At 44.6% G+C, this 23,920-nt stretch overlaps 1 protein-coding gene across 7 annotated transcripts in view; it reads right to left on the bottom strand.

Annotated features, from left to right (window-relative positions):
* LOC119177756 (uncharacterized) overlaps positions 1 to 23,920 on the bottom strand; it is a 258,227-nt gene that overhangs the window by 42,849 nt on the left and 191,458 nt on the right. For 4 of the 7 annotated variants that reach the window (XM_075865176.1, XM_075865186.1, XM_075865172.1 and 1 more), the window contains one exon: positions 1,972 to 2,212. In XM_075865176.1, the coding sequence (XP_075721291.1) occupies positions 1,972 to 2,212 (241 nt within the window). Of the gene's footprint in view, positions 1 to 1,741; positions 2,213 to 19,205; positions 19,300 to 23,920 lie in introns of those variants that run through there. The other 3 variants (XM_075865194.1, XM_075865212.1, XM_075865203.1) reach the window with 2 other exon arrangements.

Consider the following 23,920-nt stretch of genomic DNA (forward strand, 5'->3'; position numbering starts at 1 on the left):
ACATATCAAATGCTAGATGAGGACTGACAACCAAGCGATAAGAAACAGGAGTGCTGGCATTTCTTTTTTAGTGTTGTGTCCTGTGGGGTGTAGGGCACGGTGTAAACGGCCAAACCCTTCTGCTCCCCCACAGTCGCCACTCCTTAGATCTGCCATAACAGGATCTGCCGTAACATAGCTTGTTGGGTTCAGGAAGTGCTGAGGACTAATGTGACCAGACCTAATTAAAACTAACAGAGTCCTCCACTACAGTGTCTCTAATAATCATATGGTGGTTTTGGGACGTTAAACCTCACATATCAATCAACACTTTTGCTTTGCAGTTTACAGTTAATGAAGCCGCCACACAGCTCGTTTGTTAGTCCGTGAACAGTGACAAATCCCCACGGCAGCACTGCTCAACACTCGTCAATGTGTGATTGGCCATCAAAATGCGGCCTGGGAACAAATCAGTAGTGAAGTTTGGCATGTTGGTGTCGACTTTTTTTACCTTTTTTTTGTCAATTGATGGCAGCTGTAACAGTTCTTCTAATGGCATTTATGACGCGCTAGAGCACTTGTTTTTTATTGGTGGCAAACTGCGTGGCTCCATTCTATATGTGCTCGCTTACCACTTCATTAAGATGGTTTCGCAATCGAGATAAGACGAGCAGCAGTTCTACCGCATCATGCTAAACTCACTCATCGTGGGCATTTAGGTTTAGCTTTACGATAGCAATGCCGAAGGATGTTGCGTAGCAAGATTAAGAGACTTCTACTTTTATTCTTCACTTACGAAGACGTCACTGATAGCTTTTGCCACTTGACCGCCGTGTCTACATTACGGTATGTAGAGTGACTCGTGAGCGATAAAAAACAATTTTTTTTAGATTTAGCCAGTTCCCAAAGAAATAAAAGCAACTATCAAAGGCATGCTAAACTTTCAACAGTGGAGGCACACATAGCGATGCAGAGAGTTTCGTTAGGCTAAATATAATGACAAAAAACGCTTCGCAGGAATGAAACGAGGGGCATCGGCAGTATTATGTAAAAGTAGTATTTAAGAAAGAAAAGGAAGACAACAACCCATCCGCCAGCTTGCGGGTTTCTACAGAACTTATTAGAAATACTCTAGTATTGTTTGTTCTTACCAAAAATATTTTTGTGCCTGAAATGATTCGATGTCGTGTAAACAGGTGGATTAGTGAACTTTGGTGCAGTTGGTGCAATCTGTACTCAAGTATTTGCAACAAGGCGCAGGAATATGAAATTGTAGCAAAAGGACGCAGTTGGACCACCACTGACCTAGTCTGTCCTGAAGCAAATGAACCCTCACGCCAAACAACGATGCACGCTGAGAGCCTGAGGCGCTTTGCTCCTAAAACCTGCCAAGGTCACTCATGCATTCACTATGCACTATGTGGGAGGTAAGCATGTGGGAGGTAGTGGCCAGATACTGCACCAGGGTGGCCAATCCTTCTCTGGTGAGGGAGTGCGTTCTCGGCGGTGTTTTGCCGGTGAGGCCGCACCCCAGGCCTCTTAATGCAGTACCATCAACACGCGGATTTTTTTTTTTAAATCCGGTTGGGAACTGCGCGGTACCGGGATTTGAACCACGGACCTCTTGCATGCGAGGCGGATGCTCTAACCACTACGCCATCGCCGCTGCACTATGTATTGTTCCCTAATTATCACCAAAGCAACATTCATTCAGCCCTCATCAAATTCCTTTTAAACATAGCAAAAAGAAATGAAGCTCGAGTCTTGACACCAATTGGTACAGTTTATTTCATTGCTGTCTGACGAGACATCTCAGGAAATATTCCATACCGTTTCACTCGACAGCAGACTTCTAAGGTAATTTCAACAGCTGCTTGTATCAGATTTTCTAATTGCTTTTGAAGGCAGATGGATTGAGCAATTTTGACCACAAATCCCCAGTACTCTGAAAGAATAAACATGAATGCACTTAAGGTGTAACAATAAATGTACCTTTTGCATGTCCCACTCAAATCCCTAACGATGCTTTGACTGTGGAGAGTGTGCAGGTGATATCTTTGACCTGCTCCTGGACCTGGAACGAGATTTGTGGTGATGCCGTTTTTTTCGCGTCTTTGATCTTGACCTTGACCTAGTGGTACGCGATCTCTTATGTGATCTGTGTGGAGACCTGGATCGTCTTCTTTTTTTGGTTCCAGAGCTCTGGGGATGACGGCGCTGTGGTGGCGGAGACCTGCAACATGAGGAGCTTTGTGCCGAGTTTGTTCACAGACATTCCTGCTTTGTGCGCAGTGAAATGCTGTGACTCAACCCAAATGGGTTGAGTCACAGTTTTCGCACTCAACCCAAACTGGTGGTCATTCATGATGAGTGGAATCATCTGATGACAGATGCACCATTAAATGCAAAGGTGATCGTGAGCAATCTATAAACTATGATTGAGGCTACACTTGCTCAGCACATTACAGTGTACAAAGCACTGGTGTGTAGCATGCATATTACATAAGAAACAGCCATCCCGTCTATCAGTATTCCTGCCTATGGCAGCAACCGTGCTCTGGAAACTTGTAGGCTACAGGCACACATTTAAATGTGTGTGCACTGTAGACCTAAACAATGCAGGTACAAATGAAATTGCAAAACAAAGAGAACACTAGTCTAGGACAATACCTGTCTTCAACATAATTTTATTCAGCCATTAAGTAGAGCACAAGTCCAGACTTGCACCTTCCCCCCAGAGAATTCCATTTAGCCATCAATTTAGCACGCTATTAACAAAGCAGAAAGCGTGCAGTTTTAGAATACTGTGGGAATAAGCGTCCATAGGTTTTTGTAGCCACTATAGCGCTACCTTCAGTCTACTATTTTCCCGTTCAATAATGAAGTGATGGTACAGAAAAAGAGTTTGCATAGGATCTTGTCTTGCACCAGTACTGAGCGACCTTTCAATTATTGGCAAGCACGAACCGACACCTTAACAATGAACTTTCTGGATTGAGCATGTATAGGGTGTTCGGGTACGTTGACATCTTGTCGATTCTTTCCCGGAATGCCAACTCAGATTTGACTTCTCAAGTGACGTCCTGTACAGCGATTTTTAGCTGGGTTTTGGCCGATTCCAACCTGACAACTGAGGTTCTGATGCAAGGCGAGCTACGGTTTTTCAAGACGAGCCTTACATTTATCGGGAATCAAGTTTGCTGACAGTACACCCCGCACTCAAAGAAAGGCCTCTTTTCCTTCCATTCCACTCATTTAAAAATCGCGAAGAGAGCCATTTGACTCACCACCTTCCATAAGTCCCTCTTGCAGTCATGTGCACATCAGATTGACCTTAGTTTCACGACTCAGTCAGAAGACTGACTGATGCCAGGTTCACCCTCCCCTCCCCCCTCGCTCGTAAGTGACTTTGCTGAGACCCTTCTCAAGCCCCTACTGAATCATACACACCTCCCCAAAAATTAAAAAAAAAACTGGAAGGCCAATGTGACTACCTAATTTATGACATTTCATATAGCATCAAGTAAGTAGCAGGGGGGATGGGAATTCCAGTCGTGTTTTCAGCCAGGTATCGTAATTAAACTGAATAAAAGATACAAGATGAAGGTGGTACAGGCTTACGTGCCTACATCCAGCTATGATGACGCTTCAGTAGAAAGCTTCTATGAAGACGTGGAATTGGTAATGAGTAAGGTAAAAATGCAGTATACTATAGTGATGGGTGACTTTAATGCAAAGATAGGGAAGAAAAAGGCTGGAGACCAGGCAGTAGGAGATTACGATATCGGTACTAGGAACGCCAGAGGAGAGCTACTAGTAGAATTCGCAGAAGACAATAATTTACGGCTTTTGAATACCTTCTACCGAAAACGAGGAAATGGCAAGTGGACATGAAGGAGCCCTAATGGTTAAAATAAGAACGAAATAGACTTTATAAAGAGTGCACACCCAGGCATCGTGCTGGATGTGCAAGTGGTTGGCAGGGTCTGATGCAGTGACCATAGAATGGTACGGTCTCGAATTCACCTAAACTTGAAGAAGGAACGGCAGAAACTGATACGCAAGAAACCAATCAATGAGCCAGCACTGAGAGGGAAAGTACAGGAATTCAGAATCTCGCTTCAGAACAGGTACTCGGCTCTTAATGAGGAAACCAACCTTAGCGTAGATACAATGAATGATAATCTGATGAGCATCATAACGGAGTGTGCAATGGAAGTTGGAGGCAGGGTAGTTAGACAGAACACTGGCAAGCTTTCCCAGGAAACAAAGAATCTCATTAGGAAGCGTCAAATCATGAAAGTCTCAAGTGTAACAGACAACATAGAACTGGCAGAGCTTTCGAAGTTGATTAATAGGCGTAAGGTATGCGATAAAAGAAGGTATAACATGGAGAGAATTGAACACGCTCGGAAAAATGGAGGAAGCGTCAAAGCAGTGAAGAGGAAACTTTGGATAGGCAAAAATGGGATGTATGCCCTAAAGGACAAAGAGGGCAAAATAACTACCAATATGGATAGGATAGTTAATTGATTGATATGTGGGGTTTAACGTCCCAAAACCACTATATGATTATGAGAGACGCCGTAGTGGAGGGCTCCGGAAATTTAGACCACCTGGGGTTCTTTAACGTGCACCCGGATAGGATAGTTAAAATAGCAGAGGAGTTTTACAGACATCTGTACAGTAGCCGAGACAACCACGAACTTAATACTTTAAGAACTAGCAGTAACCCAGATAACACCCCACTAGGAATGATAGAAGAAGTCAGAAAAACTTTGGAGAGCATGCAAAGAGGCAAAGCTGCTGCGAGGATCAGGTAGCAGATCTGCTGAAAGATGGCGGACAGATTGTGTTGGAAAAACTAGCCACCCTGTTTACAAGGTGTTTCCTGATGGGAAGAGTACCAGAGTCTTGAAAGAATGCTAACATCATCTTAATACATAATAAAGGAGATGACAAGTACTTGAAGAATTACAGGCCGATCAGCTTGCTCTCTGTAGTATAAAAGCTATTTACAAGGGTAATTGCTAACAGAGTAAAGCAAACATTAGAATTCAATCAACCAAAGGAACAAGCAGGATTTCGAACAGGCTACTCAATAATCGACCACATTCATACTATCGATCAAGTAATAGAAAAATTCTCAGAAAATAACCAACCGCTATACATCGCCTTCATATATTTCGAGAAGGCATTTGATTCAGTAGAAATATCAGGCATCATGCAGACACTGCGGAATCAGGGTGTCGATGAAGTAGATATAAAAATCTGCAGGGGATCAGCTGGAAAAAATCTGCAGGGGATCAACTGCTACCATAGTGCTTCATAAAGAAAGCAATAGAATACCAATCAAGGAGGGTGTAAGGTAGGGGGACACAATCTCCCCAATGCTATTTACCCATGCTTACAGGAGGTTTTAAGAAGCCTAGAAGGGGAACAGTTATGGATAAGAGTTAATAGAGAGTACCTTAGCAACCTGCCCTTCGCCGATGACATCGCATTGCTGAGTAACTCAGGGGACGAATTGCAGAGTTAGACAAGGAGAGCAGAAAGGTCGGTCTTAAAATTATTCTGCAGAAAACAAAAGTAATGTACAACAACCTCGGAATAGAGCAGCACTTCGAGATAGGTAATAGTGCACTTCAAGTTATAAAAAACTATGTATACTTAGGGCAGGTAATAACCGCGGAGCCGAACCACGAGACTGAAGTAACTAGAAGAATAAGAATGGGGTGGAGCACATTTGGCAAGCACTCTCAAATTATGACAGGTAGATTGCCACTATCCCTTAAGAGGAAGGTATATAACAGCTGTATCTTGCCAGTACTTAGCTATGGAGCAGAAACCTAGAGACTTACAAAGAGATTCAGCTTAAATTGAAGATGACGCAGCGAGCGATGGAAAGAAAAATGGTAGGTGTAACCTTAAGAGACAAAAAAGAGAGCAGAGTGGATTGGGGAACAAACGGGGGTTAAGGATATCATAGTTGAAATCAAGAAGAGAAAATGGACATGGGCCGGGCATGTAGCACGTAGACAGGACAACCGCTGGTCATTAGGGGAACTAACTGGATTCCCAGAAAAGGCAAGAGGGTTAGGGGGAGACAAGGTTAGGTGGGCAGATGAAATTAATAAGTTTGCGGGCATAAATAGGCGACAGCAAGCACAGGTGCGGGTTAACTGGCGGAACATGGGAGAGGCCTTTGTCCTGCAATGGACGTAGTCAGGCTGATGATGATGATGATTTTAGCCCCCAACAAGTTACGCAGGATTTGCAAGTGTGTCAACGAAAAAGGACTGAAGAAGACTGCATGCAACACAAAGCACGCATTTGTGAAATGTGCCATGGTTATGAGGTGCCCCTGTCTTGTAGTAGAACTTATATCGTCCAAACAGGGAAGTGCCTCAACACACTTCTGAGAGAATACTTATACAATCTGAGCTACAAGCAGGGATGAAACATGGCCTCACATTGTGCAAAGTGTGCACGCTCTCTGAACTTTCTTTGATGCAAGGTGCTTGCCAGTTATCACCAAGAGACCGTGCGGCTTGTTGTTCACACAATTATTAAGAAGACACGTTTGTTAGCACAGCTTCGTTATCCCTGAGCAAAAAATAAATAAGCTTCATAGATGATGTATCTTAAGTTGATGTGTATTAGATGCTTGTATTTTGTTAAGAATGGGTTCACAATAGTTAAAAGCATTGTTTATGTTTTAAAACTTATCATTGTGAGCTCTTGCTGATACCATAAAGGTTTTTTTGTATGTTACTAGAATGAAAAAATTTCCTGACTAATAAAATAACAATCAGACAAATCCAGCATTCACACATGCTCACGAGCGCCGTGTAACTAATTGATGTCTCATCGTAAGTTTCAGATGGAAACGACAAAAAAAGGCCAGCAGAATGCACTTTCGCTCACAACGTAAGTCAGGATCATTTAAGAATTCGACTGCAACAGCCTATCAAGGACAGGAAATGCTGAGAAATTCGATATTCCGAATCCACGCTGTTTAGAATACTCAAGAACAAAGGAAGATTGAAGAAGCTTGGCAACTTCACCATGGACAGAATGCACAGAAGCATGCGGACAGTGTGAACTTCCCAATCAGTGACCTCATTTTGGAGTAGACGGCCAAAGAGTTTGATTTTCATATGGGGATGAAAGACTTCAGGAAGAAGGATGGCGGGCTGAGCCGTTCTAAAAAGCAGTACAGTCTTGTCTCTTGAGACAACTTCAGAAGAATGTGTGGCAGTAAACAGAGATGTCTGGAGCCACTGGCAACAGGGGAGGTTGCAAACAACGGGACCTGTTTAAGATTGACAAAATGGGATTGTTTTGCAAGGCACTCCCTACTAACACTCCCGATTACAAGAAGAAAACCTGTGCAGAATAATAATAATTGTTGGGGTTTAATGTCCGCAGAATAATAATAATTGTTGGGGCTTAATGTCCCCAAACCACCATGTGATTAGGAGAGATGCTACAGTGAAGGGCTCTATAAACTTCAACCACCTGGGTTTTTTTAATGTGCACCTAAATCTACGCACACAGCCTCAAGCATTTTCGTCTCCATCAAAAATACAGCAGCCATGGCCAGAATCATCTGTACAAAAGGAAAGCGCAACAAATATATTACAATGCTTGTATGAGCCAACATAGACCGTGGTTGAAGATGGTGGTTGTAGGGAAATAAATCACCCGCAATGCTTAAAAGGTATGTGTATGCTGCCTGTAACTTACCATATGAACACGAAAGCTTGGAGCTTTTGAAATTGGTATATTTAATGAATATTGTGGTCTTTGCTTAAATGAAAAATCTCATAAACAGAACAAATTTTCTTGCCCCTTTGAGTTCCATTTAAAGGGACAATAAAGGCAAATGACAATTTATTTCAGTGTGAAAGCTCAATGTATGACAACATAAAAAACGACAACATTATGAACACAAGTGCCTTACTTACCAAGAAACTACAGAAGCCCCGACATCAAATTTACTCATGTCAATACTTTTGCGTCGAGTAGCTATCGACCCTTTATTGACGATTTGTGACCTAAAACACAACTGAAAACGAATAACTGTCACTTTTAATGATTTATATCACTGGTATCTGGCACGGTTGAAATCGACCAAAAAGCCAGCCATTTTTAGCTCTGGCAGCACCTCCTCAAGGTCACCTCCAGGCTGCCCCACCGCTGACCACTTCTCCACAGAAAAGAGAGACTTGAGGCTCAGCTGCTCTGCAGACATATCGTCTGCTAGGCGCACATATTCAGTCATGCCTTGTCACCTGCATTGCCGTCTTCGCCGTACAAACTGTCGACTAGGCTTGAATACGACTGTCTGGAGCTTGGAGTCACACATACCGAACCATTTTTGCTTTGATCGACCCTTTGCAGGACAGCAATTCCGAAACAGACAGTGTTCAAAGAAGCAATGAGGAGGTGCCTAGGGACACATGCTTCAGCCATGCTCACTTGTGTGTCTCCATTACCTATATTGGGGTGTTTCGGTGTGCACGGTACTCAGGTATATGCAGAAGGGCCAATAAAACATCAGAATAGAGAATGTGAACAAGCAGAGAAATAGAATACATTTTCTGCATGCCAGGTTCTTTGAGTCTCCAGATAGCCCCACCTATCTGGCCTTCACAGATGCAGCGGCAGTAACCCAGTATTACACTGACAGAAGGAAGCCTACAGACCGACTTAAAATTCACTATTAAAAATACTTGCGTGTTTCTTATTAGCGATGATATGTGGCTTTACCCTACTTTACGTCGATACTTTGTGGTCATGTTGGCGTGAAACATACGCATTATGAAGAGAAGTCCTCGTAGCGATTTCTCTGCACTTCGAACCAGACGACTGCAACTCAAAACAGTTTCCCAATATCCTGACTGGTGAGCACTAGTTGAATCATGCTCTTTCCATTCGTCATTTCTTATAGATACACTTTATAGATTTTTTAATAGCAACATCGCTACTAGCACATTGTTGGCACCACGCTTTCACGCTTCATGTCTGAACTTCGTAGATGTATCGCACAAGCACTATGCTCGGATCGTAGACGTCATCCCTACTAGCGCATTGTTGCCTCCACGTTTTTACTCTTCATAACTGACCTTAAAAGATGTATCGCTACTACAGCTACACTTGGATCATAGACGTCATCGCTACTAGCGCATTGCTGACACTACGCATTCACTCGTCATGTCTGATCTTCGTAAACGTATCACTACTAGGCCTACACTTCGATCGCAGACGTCATGGTTACTACCACAATGTTGGTGCCACGCTTTCGCTCGTCATGTCTGACCTTAGTCAATCTATCACTACTAGTGCATCGTTGGTGCCACGCTTTCATTCTTCACGTCTGACTTTCGTAGATATATTGCTGCAAGCGTATCGTTGGCACCACGCTTTCAATCTTTATGTCTGACCTTCGTAGATGTATCGCTACTAGCGCTACACTTGGATCGTAGACATATCGATAGTAGCGCATCGTTGGTGCCACACTTCCACTCTTTATAATGGACCTTTGTAGGCATATCGCTTCTAGCGCTACACTTAGTTCCTAGACGTTGCTACTAGCGAATTCTTGACATCACTCCTCATGTCTGACCTTAATGGAAGTATTGCTACTAGCGCTACACTTGAATCGTAGATGTCATCGCTACTAGCAAATCGTTGGCACCACGCTTTAAATCTTCATGTCTAACCTTCATAGATGAACCACTACTAGTGCTACACTTGTATCGTAGATTTCATCACTACTTAGGCATTGTTGGAACCACGCTTTCACTCTTAATGTCTGACCTTCATAGACGTGTCGCTGCTAGTGCTACACTCGGATCATAGATGTCATAGCTACTAGTGCTTCGTTGGCACCATGCTTGCACTGTTCATGTCTGACCTTCATAGACATATCGCAACTAGCGCATTTTCGGCGCCACAGTTCCACTGATCATGTCTGAGCTGTGTAGATGTACTGCTACTAGCGCTACACCCGGATTGTCGACGTTATCACTTCTAGCGCATTGTTAGCCCCACGCTTTCATTTTTCATGTCTGACTTTTATAGACAAATCACTACTAGCGCATCACTACTTCACACTTCGCGTTTGATCTTCGTAGTTGTATCACTACAAGCGCATCGTTGGCGCCACGCTTTCACAATTGATGTCTGACCTTCGTAGACGTATCGCTGCTAGTGCTAGACTCGGAATTGTAGACATCATCACTACTAGCGCATTGTTGGCACCACGCTTTCTTCATGTCTGATCTTTCTTGACATATCGCTACAAGCACTACACTCATATCGTAGACATCATCGCTACTAACACATTGTTGGCGCCACCCTTTAACTGCTCATGTCTGACCTTCATAGAAGTATCACTACACGTGCTACACTTGGATCATTCACGTCATCACCACTATACCCCATTTCATGCATTAGGTGCAATGCTATAGATGCTATCCAGACTTCTTGCAATGAAAGCGTTCTCACTAAGAAATAGTACAAATATTGTTGTGTTTGAGGCAGGCTTTTATTTCATCTTTAGTCTTATTAGTAAATAAACCTGCTTTGGTAGCCGAAGGTGAACACAGCCATACAGCCGTCTATAAGTTGTTCTGGATCACTTAGCATCCTTTTGTTCTCACTTTGTGATGTTTTATCACCTTTCGAGACAATATGTGAGCACATTCATCATTGTATAGTATGAGGGAAACAACGATGAAAGCTAGGCACGAGACGCTGAAAATCACACACCTTGCTGACTGAACTTCTTCAACAGCGTTGCACCTGATGTATCAAAGTAGAGCGCATTGTTGGCATTACGCTTTCAATCTTCCTTTATGGCCTTCCTAGATGTATCTTTACTAGCGCTACACTCAGACCGTAGACGTTCGCTAATAGTGCATCGTTGGCGCATTGCTTTCACTCAACATGTCTGCAATTTGTGAGCATATCACTACTATACTCAGCGACAACATTTCTTGGCACTGAAGGAAAAGCTTCTGAGGCGGACATTCTACACATGTAGCACTATGCAAAGTAGTTCCTATTGGCGCATGTCGTAACACTGTAGAAAGTGATGGGGGCACACCTTCGGCGTTTCATGTAGACGTAGATGCTGCTTAGCCTTTTAGGTGCACGTAAAACGGCGGGATGCCTTAACCCTTTACAAAAGGCGAAATCAACAGATAAAATAAAAACATATGGATATCTACCATGTGTGAGCTGCACCCTGTGTTAAATAGTTCCAATTACGAAGGAACATTTCTAATTCACGTGGAAAATACGGGCCCTAGTTTGAAACTACATTCACTGGCAGTAGGATGCCCATGATTTGGCTCGGTAGCTTTCCCTTTCGTGCCAAGAAAAGTTGTCGCCGAGTGTGGGCTACACTCAGATCGTAAACATCATCGCTACAAGCGAATTGTTGGCACCATGCTTTCACTCTTCATGTCTGACCTTCATAGATGTATCGCTACTAGCGCATTGTTGGGGCCACGCTTCCACTCTTCATGTGTGACTTTTGTAGACATATCGCTACTGGTGAATCGTTGGCACCGCACTTTCACTCTTCATGTCTTACCATTGTAGACGTATTGCTACTAGCCCTACACTCGCATCGTAGACTTATTGCAACTAACGCATCGGCATCACGCTTTCACTCCTCATGTCTGACCTTTGTAGATGTATCGCTACTAGCAGTACACTTCGATCATAGATGTCATTGCTACTAGCGCATTGTTGTGACCTTCATGGACGTATCGCTACTAGCGCGTTGTTGGCGAGACGCTTTCACCCTTCATGTCTGACCTTTGTAGACATATCGCTACTAGCGCTAAACTGGGATCGCAGACATCATCTCTACTAGCGCATTGCTGGCACCACGCTTTTTCTCTTCATGTCAGAGCTTCATAGACATATCGCTACTAGTGTACACACGAATCGCAGACGTCATCGCTACTAATGCATTGTTGATGCCACACTTTTACTGTTCATATCTCACCTTCATGCCTACATTCAATTTATAGACGTCATCGCTACTAGCGCATCGTTTGCGCAACGCTTTCACTGTTCATGTCTGTTCACTGTTCAAGACTGCTGTAGGAAAGAAAAATTTTTTCGGCAGCAACCCTGATACGGAAATAGCCTCGATTCAGCAGTTCGAGGTAGCCACCCTAGCAGAGCTCGCTGCCGCGCACACGGCCAGCACCTGTTCGAGGCTACTGGTGAAAAAAGTTAACAAACAAGACGGCGGCGGAACGAAAAAATTCTGCCAGTCGGCTCGACTGACGCTTGAAAAGTCTGAGATATCGAACTGCCCGTCCTTCAGTGTCTGAAATTTCAAGGTGAAAAATACATTGAACTTATAGGATATGTCCTGGTGCCGGGTAAATGTTTGAATTATCAAGCATGTTCGAAAAATTGCGCGTCCGAAAAATCGGTCGTCGCCTGTGCTTGTAGCCCCACCCCGCTCAATGACGCCGGACATGTTCAATAAAGTTTTTACTCACTCACTCTTGCTGTGACTGTTGGATTGACAGGAATGCATCGACTGACTGTCTGCCTGCGCGTGTGCCATGTGTTCCGCATGTGTTTCCTAGCTAAATGCGCTCAATTATAATGGATAAGGGATCGTCGATGTTGTCGTCGGCCTCGAGAGCTCCGGTGAAGCACGACAAGTATGTCACCATGTCAATGGCAAAAAAAGCTGCCATTGTCAAACTTGTTGAATGAGGCCGATCGCAAGCAGACGTTGCGAAAGAGTTCCATATTTCAAAACAGACTCTTTTGGACTACATCAAGAACAAGCGGAAGATTTTGGAGGTGGCGGAAATGCCCACTGGATGTCGTCAGAAAAATGTCAGCCAAGGTACCTACCCTAAGCTAGAGGAGGCCCTACTCGTATGGCTGAAGTCGACAGTGGCCGCCAGCACGATTCCCGTCTCAGAGGGCCTCCTCAAACAAAAAGCTGAGATGATGGTGCTTCAAATGAACATTGAAGGATTTAAGGTCAGTGACGGCTGGCTCAGACACTTAAAGAAGTGCTCTGACCTCAGTTTGAAAAAACTGTGCGGTGAAAGTGCAGCTGTTGACTCCAGCGTCGTTGCGAACTACCACTCTGAAAAGCTGCAGTCCCTTTTACAGCAGTATTCGCCAGATGATACTTTCAACTGTGACGAGATCAGACTTTTTTTCAAGCTGATGCCAGAAAAGAATCTTACCTTTGCTGCCGACCCTTGTCATGGTGGCAAACACAGTAAGCAGCGAGTTACAGTACTGATCGGTAGCAATATGTCGGGCACAGAAAAACTGCCGATGCTCGTCATCAGCAAGTCGAAAGCTCCGAGGTGCTTTAAAGGTGCAAAGTCCCTGCCTGTTTCGTATGAGGCCAACAAAAAGGCCTGAGTACCGCAGAAGATTTTTGAAAGCCATGTGAGAAGACTAGATCGCAAATTTGATCTAAAAAGCCGCCAAATTGTGTTGTTTATTGACAACTGTGCTGCGCAAACGCACATAAACAACTTGAAGGCTGTGCGCTTCGAGTTCTTGCCACCAAACACAACAAGTGTCCTACAACCGATGAACTAGGGTGTCATATGCACTCTCAAAGTGAACTATCGGTGACGCTTACTTTTGCGTGCGGTGGTGAGCCTCGACAGCGGAAAAGCGTACTCGGTCGATTTGCTTGGGGCACTGAGCATGCTCGTTGATGCATGGAAGTCGATGACATCGACAACGCTGTGCAACTGTTTCCGCCACGCGGGAATTGTGTTGAATGGCGAGTCAGCCGTCTTGGACGAGAACGGTGTCATCGACCAGGTGTCAGAAACATGCAGTTTATCGTCGACCTTCGCACTGCGGGCGACGAGATTCCATCAGATGTCTCGTTTTCCGAGTTTTTGTGAGTGGACAGCAAGTTAGAACTTTGCGCTGGCCTCACCGATGAGGATATCATTCGCTAAGTGCTTTCGGAGTCCGAGAGCGATGACGACGACAACCTACCTGAAACAATACAGCCGACGCAAGCTGAGCTGATGCAAGCGCTCGCAACTCTTTCGTCAGCTTACACCGACTCGACAGCTCTAGCCGAAATACAGGCGGACGTACTCGCACGCAAGCGAAGCATGGTCCAGAAGAAGATAAATCACTTCTGCCCTCCGGCTCAATAGTAAGCAATAAAGTGAGCATTTTCGGGGCACATTTGCTTTTTCAGACTGCCCGATTTTTCGGACATTTTCGCTGTCCCTTAAGGGTCCGAAAAATCGGTCGTCGACTGTATTTTAAAGTAGGACGTACGAGTGTAAATGTGGGAGAAGTTGCCGTTATACATTAAAAATGTGCACCATTGTCTGAATTGTCAGAGAGTCAAGATTGCCCGAAAGTCCAATTTTTTGCCCTTTATTTTCGCTATTTTCACCCTATTTCGCTCTATATCGCGGCCAGTTTCTCCTGCGTATTCGGCTAGCGCATTCAATGAAATCTTCTTTCTTACATCATACATTGCCGCTTGAGTCTTTGCTAAAGCTTACTTCTATTGCCAAGGTAACCTTTACCACAGTCTGTGCCACCAACCTCCTCGCCAGTTGTCCGTTCCCATGTGTCTACCTGACCACACGGTTTTCCACTCGCCAGTGGTGTTGCCATGGGCTTGCACACCAAACCCGTGCACCCCCCTCCCCGAAAAAAATATGCCCATGGTATATGCGCACAATACAATGGTGTGCCACCTCTGCCTGCCCGGGTTCAACTATATTCAAAGGGGTTCCCCCGTCCGAAAAAAAATTTCTGCCAACGCCGCTGCCATCCGTGGCTTAAGCTCACAGGTTTATGTTCTTGCTAATTGATTATGTCTGTAGAATAGGCCCATAGCCACTGTTACTTCCTGTCGCTGTTTTGATCTACAGGCGAAAACATGGTGAGCTTTGAGAACTGATTCATCTTCTAAAATCTTCTGTGAAATATAACACAGCTTATGCATGATGGTGCAAAAAAATATGAAAAACTGCACTTTGCAATATCACTGAAACATGATGTTGCCGTTTAGTTAGATCACGGTACCCAGGACCACGCAGCATGCACATTTAAGGGAGCAAAATGGTATGGCTGGAAGATCACATTCTTTTATCATGATTTACCCCTTAATAGAAGTGCCAGACCTGAACCAATCATTCATATATTCACCCATGTGTGGCTCGATGGTGATGGAATGTGTAATATTTGAATACCATAGAAATCTTGGGCAATAAATATTTGGATCGTGCCACAGAGAGAAGTTACAACTCTGAATGAGGCACATGCGTACATGATTCTCACATTAGCCCGCAATGATCACATCAAGGTTGCGGCTCCATGCGGATGTAAGAATGAACTGTTGCTTTACACAAAGCACGGAATGCACTTGCGCTGTGCTTTGTAGGGCTATGTGTGCTCAACAAAAATGTATTTTGCACATGCTAGTCATGTCAACTGCGACCCCTCTTTAGACACAAACCTACAATGAATGAAGCAGCGTGGTTGTGGGCATTTATTGAAGCAAAAATAAGTTTCTTTACCGCTAATACCCTTTTTATTTTTTCAGAGCCATTTGATACTTCCTTTCGAAACAGAACGAGTTGCCACTTTTTATAGAGGTGGCGCTCAGCTTCCGTGGTTTTCATTCAGGTGGCCATCGCAGAACGACGCCAGCAGTCAGGCATTATGAGAAGCGTAAAACTTTGCTAGGGCAGTTATTTAGCACTTCGTAGAGTCAGGAAAGAAGCTGCATCAGTATATTACTGATTTTGTTGCGTGAAGTACAAGATATAATGATGAAAAGAAGAGATGCAAAAGCGGCTGCGGGATGCACATGAGATGGAGACGGAGCGATCCAACCACGTACGTCACAAGGACGCCTTCGAATGGTGGCACCAATGTATGTCTTCGCACCCAATACTCGGCGACAACTTTTTTGGCACTGAAGAGAAACCTACTGAGGCGGACATTTTGCACATGCAGCACTATGCAAAGTAGTCCGTTTTGATGCGCGTCTCGTAACACTGTAGTAAGTGATGGGGGCGCACCATCAGCATTTCATGCAGACGCAGATGCTGCTTAGCATTTGAGGTGCACGTAAAAAGGCCGAATGTCTTACCCGTTCAAAAACTTGAAGGCACAACAGATAAATTAAACGAAATACGAATATCTTCCCTGTGTCAGCTGTGCCCTGTCTCAAATAGCTCCACGTAGAAAATAAAGGAGGAATATTTCTAATTCACGTTGAATATACAGGCGTTACATTGGAACTACAATCACTAGCGTTAGGATGCACATGATTTGGCTCCGTAGCTTTCCCTTCAGTGCCAAGAATAGTTGTCACCAAGTATAGGACTAGACTCAGATCGTAGACGTTATCGCTACTAGCACATTGTTGGCACCACGCTTTCACTCTTGTCTGACCTTTGGAGACGTATCTCTACTAGAGCTACACTCAGATCGTAAACATCTTCACTACAAGCGCATTGTTGACGCCACGCTTTCAATATTCATGTCTGACATTCGTAGACTATCGCTACTGGCACTACCCTGGAATCGTAGACGTCATCGCTGCTAGCGCATCGTTGCCGCCACGTTTTCACTCTTCATGCCTAACATTCGTAGGCCGTATCGCTACAAGCACTACACACTGATCATAGACGTCATCTCTACTAGCGCATTGTTGGCGCCACGCTTTCACTCTTCATGTCTGACTTTCGTAGATGTATTGATACTACTGCATGGTTGGTGCCATGCTTTCACTCTTCATGTCTGACCTTCGTAGATGAATCCCTACTAGCGTACACTCCTAGAATCCCTACTAGCGTACACTCATAGAATCCCTACTAGCGTACACTCATATCGTAGATGCCATTGCTACTAGTGCATTATTGGTGCACGCTTTCACTCTTCATGTATGACTTTCATAAACATATCACTACTAGCGCTACACTCAAATCATAGACGTCGTCGCTACTAGCGCATCGGCCCTCAGCATGATATGTGTGAAAGGTATTACACCGAACACTTAGCACTAGTGTCAGCCTCGCAGGGCACACCATTTTTCGTTAAGCTCTCATATGCTGTTTGCTGTCGAAATAAAACAATTTTCACGTCACAAACACGATTCAATTTTGGCCAAGAGGACCTACGCATACAAAACAATCGAATGAAGTGCATATCACGATTCTGAAATTTTATGTCAGTGCTTAAGCTAAATGATTCACATCACAGAGTGCCATGAGTGGGACATTTGTGAAATGATCCCGATGATGTGAGAGCGTCCGACAACACTTATTTGCTAGTAATTAAGCCAGCTAGAAGAAAAATGGAGCCTTTTCATGCATCAAGAAACCTAATAAAATGTCACTTGTCCACTTCTGGTAAATTTATAGAAAAAAAGAAGCACCTGGCATTACCATGGGGAATGGCGCGTGTGGTTCAAAGGTTTCGTTATCGGCTGGATAGGCTGAATAGGTGGGGCCATCTGGCGAGGCTCAGTCGAACCAAGCAAGCCGAACCATGACTGCCAAGAATACAGAAAATTGTTCAATGGCCGTTTCTGCTACAGTGGCTCCCGCTCCTGTGTCGGGGGCCACGCAGTAAAAGCGGGTAGTGTTGGGCTCGGCAACAGTAACATCAGAAAGACAATTTTCAGGAGGGTGATTTAAAGTGTGTGGGAATCGAGAGCGCCCTCCTACCTGACGCCTCGTTCCCAGCTGCCGCGCGCGCGCCGACGACCTAGCTCGGGCGCGCATAAGCGCCGGCATCCGCCAAGATGGCTGCCAGGGCGCCTCTTGGTCTGGGCCAGTCAACCATCGGCTTCTTCCCGCGCTGGCATGTCCGGGCACGCTACGCTGGTGCGCTACGCGGGCCTACGTTACAATGCAGCGCCGTTTCCCATTGAGCGCGCGTGACATCCTCCTCTCCTACGAGCTTTGTTGCGCCCGACGATTCACTCGTCGCAGCAGATGCTCTCAGGCCTCCACGAGAGGTTGACGCGCTGCTTAGCAGGCGGCTTCTCGTTCGTGCGCTCGACTTCGGCCCCTGTGCGGGAGTCGTCGCGCCCTAGGCAAGCGTACTTGCAGGCCGTATAGGAGCACCCTATACGGCCTGCAAACCCGTGAGTGTCGCACTGTGCTGAATCTTGGGTTAATAAACCCGTTGTTGTTGTTATCCTGCCTCGTGCGTGGTTTCTGTGCCGTGCCGGAGAAATCGACGAACCCGGCCGCAGCGTCGTCGCACGCAGCGGCAGTGGAGGACGTCGCATCCCCAAACGGTTGCGCTTAGTAGGTAAGCCTAGTCCAAACCTATCTCCACAAGTGTTAGCGCAATGCAGAACTATAAAACATGATTTTACTTAAAAATAAGCACTACCTTGGCACAGAAGTAGCACTAAGATGTTTCTGGCACACTATTTCAACAATCAACATCAACTTAATAGTTGCCTTTAGTCTCTTTAGAGGAGTCAACTATGTGTATGCCAGAGACAAGTGAAATTTATTGGCATAAAGATATGAAACGACATACCACTTGAGGGAAAACAAAGCAAAAGCGTTTTGACTGGTTAAAAAAAAACTATCCATGACAAATATCATTTAGGCATGTATAGACACACAGGTCACATGCACAACCTGTAGAATATACTTACATGCGTGTTTTCTTTCTCTGTTATGTGGTTTTCCATTCCATATTTAGGTTAAAACTACATGCCTCATTTTCTCTCTGATATATTGTATGTCTGTAATATTCTGCCTATTTTGTTTGTTTTCTTCAGACATTGCTCTATATTAGTACTTAAGTTGGCGATCGCAACTGTCGATTACACAATTGTAAATGGTCCCAATATTAACCTTCGGCTAAAAGGCCACACAGTGTTTGCAATTGATTTGTATTTACTTCTTGTCCATAAACTTCGAACGTCAATTAACACACTAGCCATTTAAGTGCACGCCGACCAGGACCTTCATTTAGAATTGTAAAGTTCGAATCCACTCTCACAGCTTCTAATGGTTTCTCTTCACCACCATTACATTGCACAGTGGACAAGCGTTTAAAAACTATGTCTAGCATTTTTCTTGGTCTGCTGCAAAATCATTGAAAAAAAGAAAAAGGACACACAGGTAGTTCACCTATGAGCACCAACTAACTAATTGTACATTTCTAATGAAACTGGGTACACAACTCACCTGCTCTCATGCCAGCATTCATCAGTTGGGTTGCGGAAAACATGCAAGAAATTGCAGCTACGACCCTTGGGACAGGTACGGCGGAAGAACAAGCCTGCAACCAGTCAGAAGGCACGGAAGGCTTGGAAGTTGCATATGACGCCAGAGTTTGGTGCATGTGAAGTTTTCACAACACATACAAGTACAGCAGTACCTCATTATAACGAAATCACTCCCCTTTATCCAAAATATTACTTTATTCAAAATTCCTTATGATTCCAAGCCAAACACATGCTTAAGCCACATTGCTAAAAGCTTGCGATCAGCTCAAGCCGCAAGAAAAGGAAGTGACCAGCAGAAGTGCCGCCGCGCTGCGGCAAACCTTTTTGCACCTGTAGTGCACTGAAGCAGTAGTCTCATGCAGACACAGATGAGACCACGAAAGTACCAAGCTCACAACTGCTGGCCATCAAGTAGTAGATACCAAGCACGGCTGAGTGCTCCCAGCACTTTCCTGCAGAGCGAACGGAAGCTGCCAAATTCATTAGTGCTTCAACCGTTAGTCACAATCACATCACCAGTGTCCACCGCAATATAGACTACACGAAAATGAAGTTTTCCTGGCACTCTGCAATGCCAGACAACCCCATTGTCTTGGATGCTGAAAAGTGGCCAAAATACTGCAGGTTTACATGCAATGCAGCATTCCATGAGGCACACTCGAGCAAAGTTCGTACTCTAAAATGCATTTTTGGCACTGAAATATGATATCCGACATGAGACCTAAATGATGCCATCTCACATGAGACCCAAAAGCATGTTGGGGTGACAGGTCAAAGTGAACTAGTGTTTTGGAGCAGCTCAGAGAGCAAAGAATAATGCTGTTTTGGAGCAGCCATGGCGAAGTAAAAGGGGAGTCTAGGAACAGGTTTGAAGACCAAAAGGTGTGTCTTGAAGAAACGCAAATTAGTTTTGGAGCATCTTTCTAGGGTCAAACATCATCTAAATCAAAATTATTTCTGGTAAAAAGAATTCCAGCAGTTTTCACTAAACATTGAGTACTAATCAGCTTACAACATTTACCACCCACAAGTGTGTGTGTTCCCGTCATTAGGCACCACAGCTGACGCAAAAGTAACTCGGAAAACAAGGGGTAAGCGATGCTTATCTCTTGTTTTCATGACCGCTATACTCAGTTTCACACATCAGGTGCAATGGTGCGGAAGCTATAAAGAAAGTTTGATCAGTGAAATTTACTATGCGTGTATCCTCGTTTCCCAATTTTCGTCGTTGTAAACGTCGTGCAAACCGAGCAGGTGCCTCCGCGTGTCATTGAGGTCACTCATGAGCGAACTTGACACATGTGTTGTCTTCCTTCTTGTGTCAACTAATTCGTCTATTGGGGTTGCGCGAGAACTTGAAATAGCCAAAGCTCACTGCTTTTTTTTCACCTGAATATCTCTAGCAAAAATGCCAATGGAGAAATCTATTGGTCCTACAGAAAAATCTTATTGGGTCTATAAGAGCTGTGTTGTGACTTTATAGGTCTTGTTTGGATTCTATTGGCACCAATAAAAAGCAATTGACCCTATCTATTTTTCACCAATAAGACCTATTGGTTGTACCTATTTGTCCCCTATAGAATCAATAGACATGTTTGGCACTATTAGGGTTCAATAGGAGACACCTATTTGTTTCTTATAGGACCAAGAGATATGTATAAGTACCTATAGGCGACAGTTATTTGTGCGTATTGGTACAAATAGCCTCTAATAGGTGGGACGTAATTGTCGCCTATAGAACCAATAAATAGCAGCTATTTGTCATTTATAAGACGAGCAGTTGTGAATTGCCACCAAAATCAAATAATTGTGGGGTTACATGCACACATATTAAATGGCCATCCATATGTATATCACTTAGTATTGAATCCAATGTAAAGGGAGTTTTTGATTTGCTCAATATGTGAGCAAAGTGACAGCTAGCTGTTATTTTCATACGAGGGTGTTCAAAAATATTGCAGCCACACTTTTTCCATAAGTGTCCCCAATATAATTTCGCACCTGTGAATTTGACTAATCTCACTATGTACTCAACATTATGATTATTACACTTGCGGGATAAAACCGCAAAAATTAAGGTTCAACTTATCATAAAAATGAAAAAAGAGCGTCACTGCAGCTAATATACTTCAGCAAGGGAACTCAATGTTTGTGTAAAGGCAGCAGCGTACTGCTTATTTTCGAAGAGCATGCAAATGGGGGGAGGGGAGGGAATAGGCTAATAACAAAATAAGCGAAGCCGAAGAGTATGGTATAAATTTAATTGTCACAGCCTGCTTGAATGTACTATCACCCTTTTCAGCCGGTGGGCAAATACGGTTCTCCCAATAATAAAAAACACGACCAGTACATCTCCCCGCTCTGCTGGTCGCATTACTTCTCAAGCCCTTGTAGCCTTGGTGGTAATAAAAAGACAAGCCATTCATGATGCATAATGACCAGACTTGCGTGACCATGCTAAGAGTGCGCTGAGACAAATGCGAACAGCGCAGTTCGTGTTTCTTTCCATCGCCCTCGTACGTAGTAACGTAGGCGAGCTCGCTGGAGCGTTTCCAAGGTGAACATAGACGTTCGCGTTTGCTGCCGCAGGTTCATGTACCGCAGAAGTGCCTTATTGCGCACCACTAGCACAAATTAAAACGAGGAAAGCTTTAACATTTAAAATAACCAGCAGTACGATACAGATAGGGTGCAGACTTGAAAAGCTAATTATTAAAAAAGGCTAAACAAAAGGCTATGATGTCGCGTGGCCTTACATTTTATTTTTAGTTTTGTTGTTGACATTTTGGTTTTCTACGCTTTTTTTTTTAGTCTTCTCATGTGTCTGCAGCTGAGTATATTAGAGAAGAGCAAAAATAATGCAGTAAAATAGCAAAACACTAAATCTTGGTATGGCCACGGCAGGCCTTGGCGCGAGTGCTCAAGCCAATGAGTGCGCATGCGGGCCGACTACAGCCAGCCGCAGCCGCAGCTGGTGTTAGTCTAGTGTGTGGTGCGGCAGTGCGGCCATGAGGTCGTAGGTTTAGCGTAGTCATGTTCGAGTGTTTAGGAGTTTAATTTGCACAAAAACGAATGTGGGAATCGCGACAACGATGCTAGATTAGTCATGAGTGTCAAAGGAGTTATGGATGAGAGTGCTAAAAGCGTCTCGGTCTTCAAAAGCAACTGGTACCGTGTGTGCCGACAGGATGCCCACCAAGGTGGTTTCTTCCGAGCGAATACAGTGAAAGCTCGTTCATTCGAACTTCAATAATCTGAATTTATGGATAATTCGATCTGTAAGTTATGGTCCGGCCAAGCCCCATACAAGCCTATGAATAAGAAAGCCGGTGAATTCGAACGCAAGTAGGTTTCGCCCCAGATAATTCGAACTATGCGCCACCGCGCCAGCGGTTTGGCTGTTCACTTGATAGGGCGGCTGCCGAGTTACGAGGCAACGTTGACAGGGAGCGGAGAGAGAAGCGAAGAAAGAAACTGGCACGGAGGCCAGAGTGCAGAAAATGGCGCCTTTTACTCTTCCCCCCCACAATCTCTCTCTAGGCGGCTGCCTGCTCTCCGTCGTATGTAACCTCCAAGATTTATTTATTTTTTTTAAGCACCAATCTTGGAGCCTTTGCAAATTCTGCGTAGCTGTCACTGTTAGATGACAGATGGCATAACCAGCACACAGCAAATCGGGTGCGTCATAGCTTTGCCCAGCCTTCTCTGGAGTCTCTGGCTCGGGGGTGCGTCATACACCTCGTTTGTTGGTGCCGGGAGTAGCTTCCGACTGTCGCGATTCTTTGTGCTGGTGTTAGGCCTCGGCTAACGTTTGCTGCAGTAAAGCCTGTAGTAGCTTCCCGTCCGTCACCATTCTGCTGCTGCGACTTGACGTGTGCCCACGCCAAATACCGTGCCAAAGCACTTGACGAGAAAGCTGATATCCTGCGGAAAGTGGACGCCCGACTATTGCCTAAGCAAAATATCGCGAAAAAGCATGGTATACCGAAATCGACGCTATCTACTTATATAAAAAATAAGAGGACTATAGAAGATGCCTTCCAGGCAGAAGTTGTGAGCAAAAGGAGGAGGTTGCGGCCCGCAAAGTATGCGTTCGCAGAGTATGCATTCGCAAAAAAAAAAATGCGTTCGCAGGACATACCACTGAGTGGCCCAGTCATACTGGCAAAGGCAGCGGACTTCGCCCTGCAGCTAGACTACGACGCCTTCGCTGCTTCAGATGGGTGGTTGCACCGCTTTCGAGAGCATTACGACCTCGTTTTCCGTGCTTTGTCGGATAAAATAAACACCGTCAACATGGAAACGTGTGAAAGCTGGCGCTCCGAATGCGTTAAGGCTACATGGAGAAGTATTCTCTGCAGGACATATTTAATGCAGATGAAACTGCCTTAATTTTCAAATTGCTGCCCGCCAAAACTATCACGTATAAAGGCGACAAGTGCACGGGAGGCAAGAAAAGTAAAGAACGAATAACTGTGATGGTTGCTGCGAACAAGACCGGGACCGAGAAGTTGCCTCTGTTCGTGATAGGCAAAACAAGAAGTCCTTGTTGCTTCAAGAACATCCGGTCCCTCCCATCAGACTACACGGCCGGCAAACAAAAAGGCTTGGATGATGGGAAAATCGCTCACGCAGTGGCTGGGGAAGCCTGACAAGTACTTCGAACGCTGTGGC

This window comes from Rhipicephalus microplus, chromosome 1, assembly GCF_043290135.1.
Source record: "Rhipicephalus microplus isolate Deutch F79 chromosome 1, USDA_Rmic, whole genome shotgun sequence".
In the NCBI taxonomy this organism is placed as follows: domain Eukaryota; kingdom Metazoa; phylum Arthropoda; class Arachnida; order Ixodida; family Ixodidae; genus Rhipicephalus; species Rhipicephalus microplus.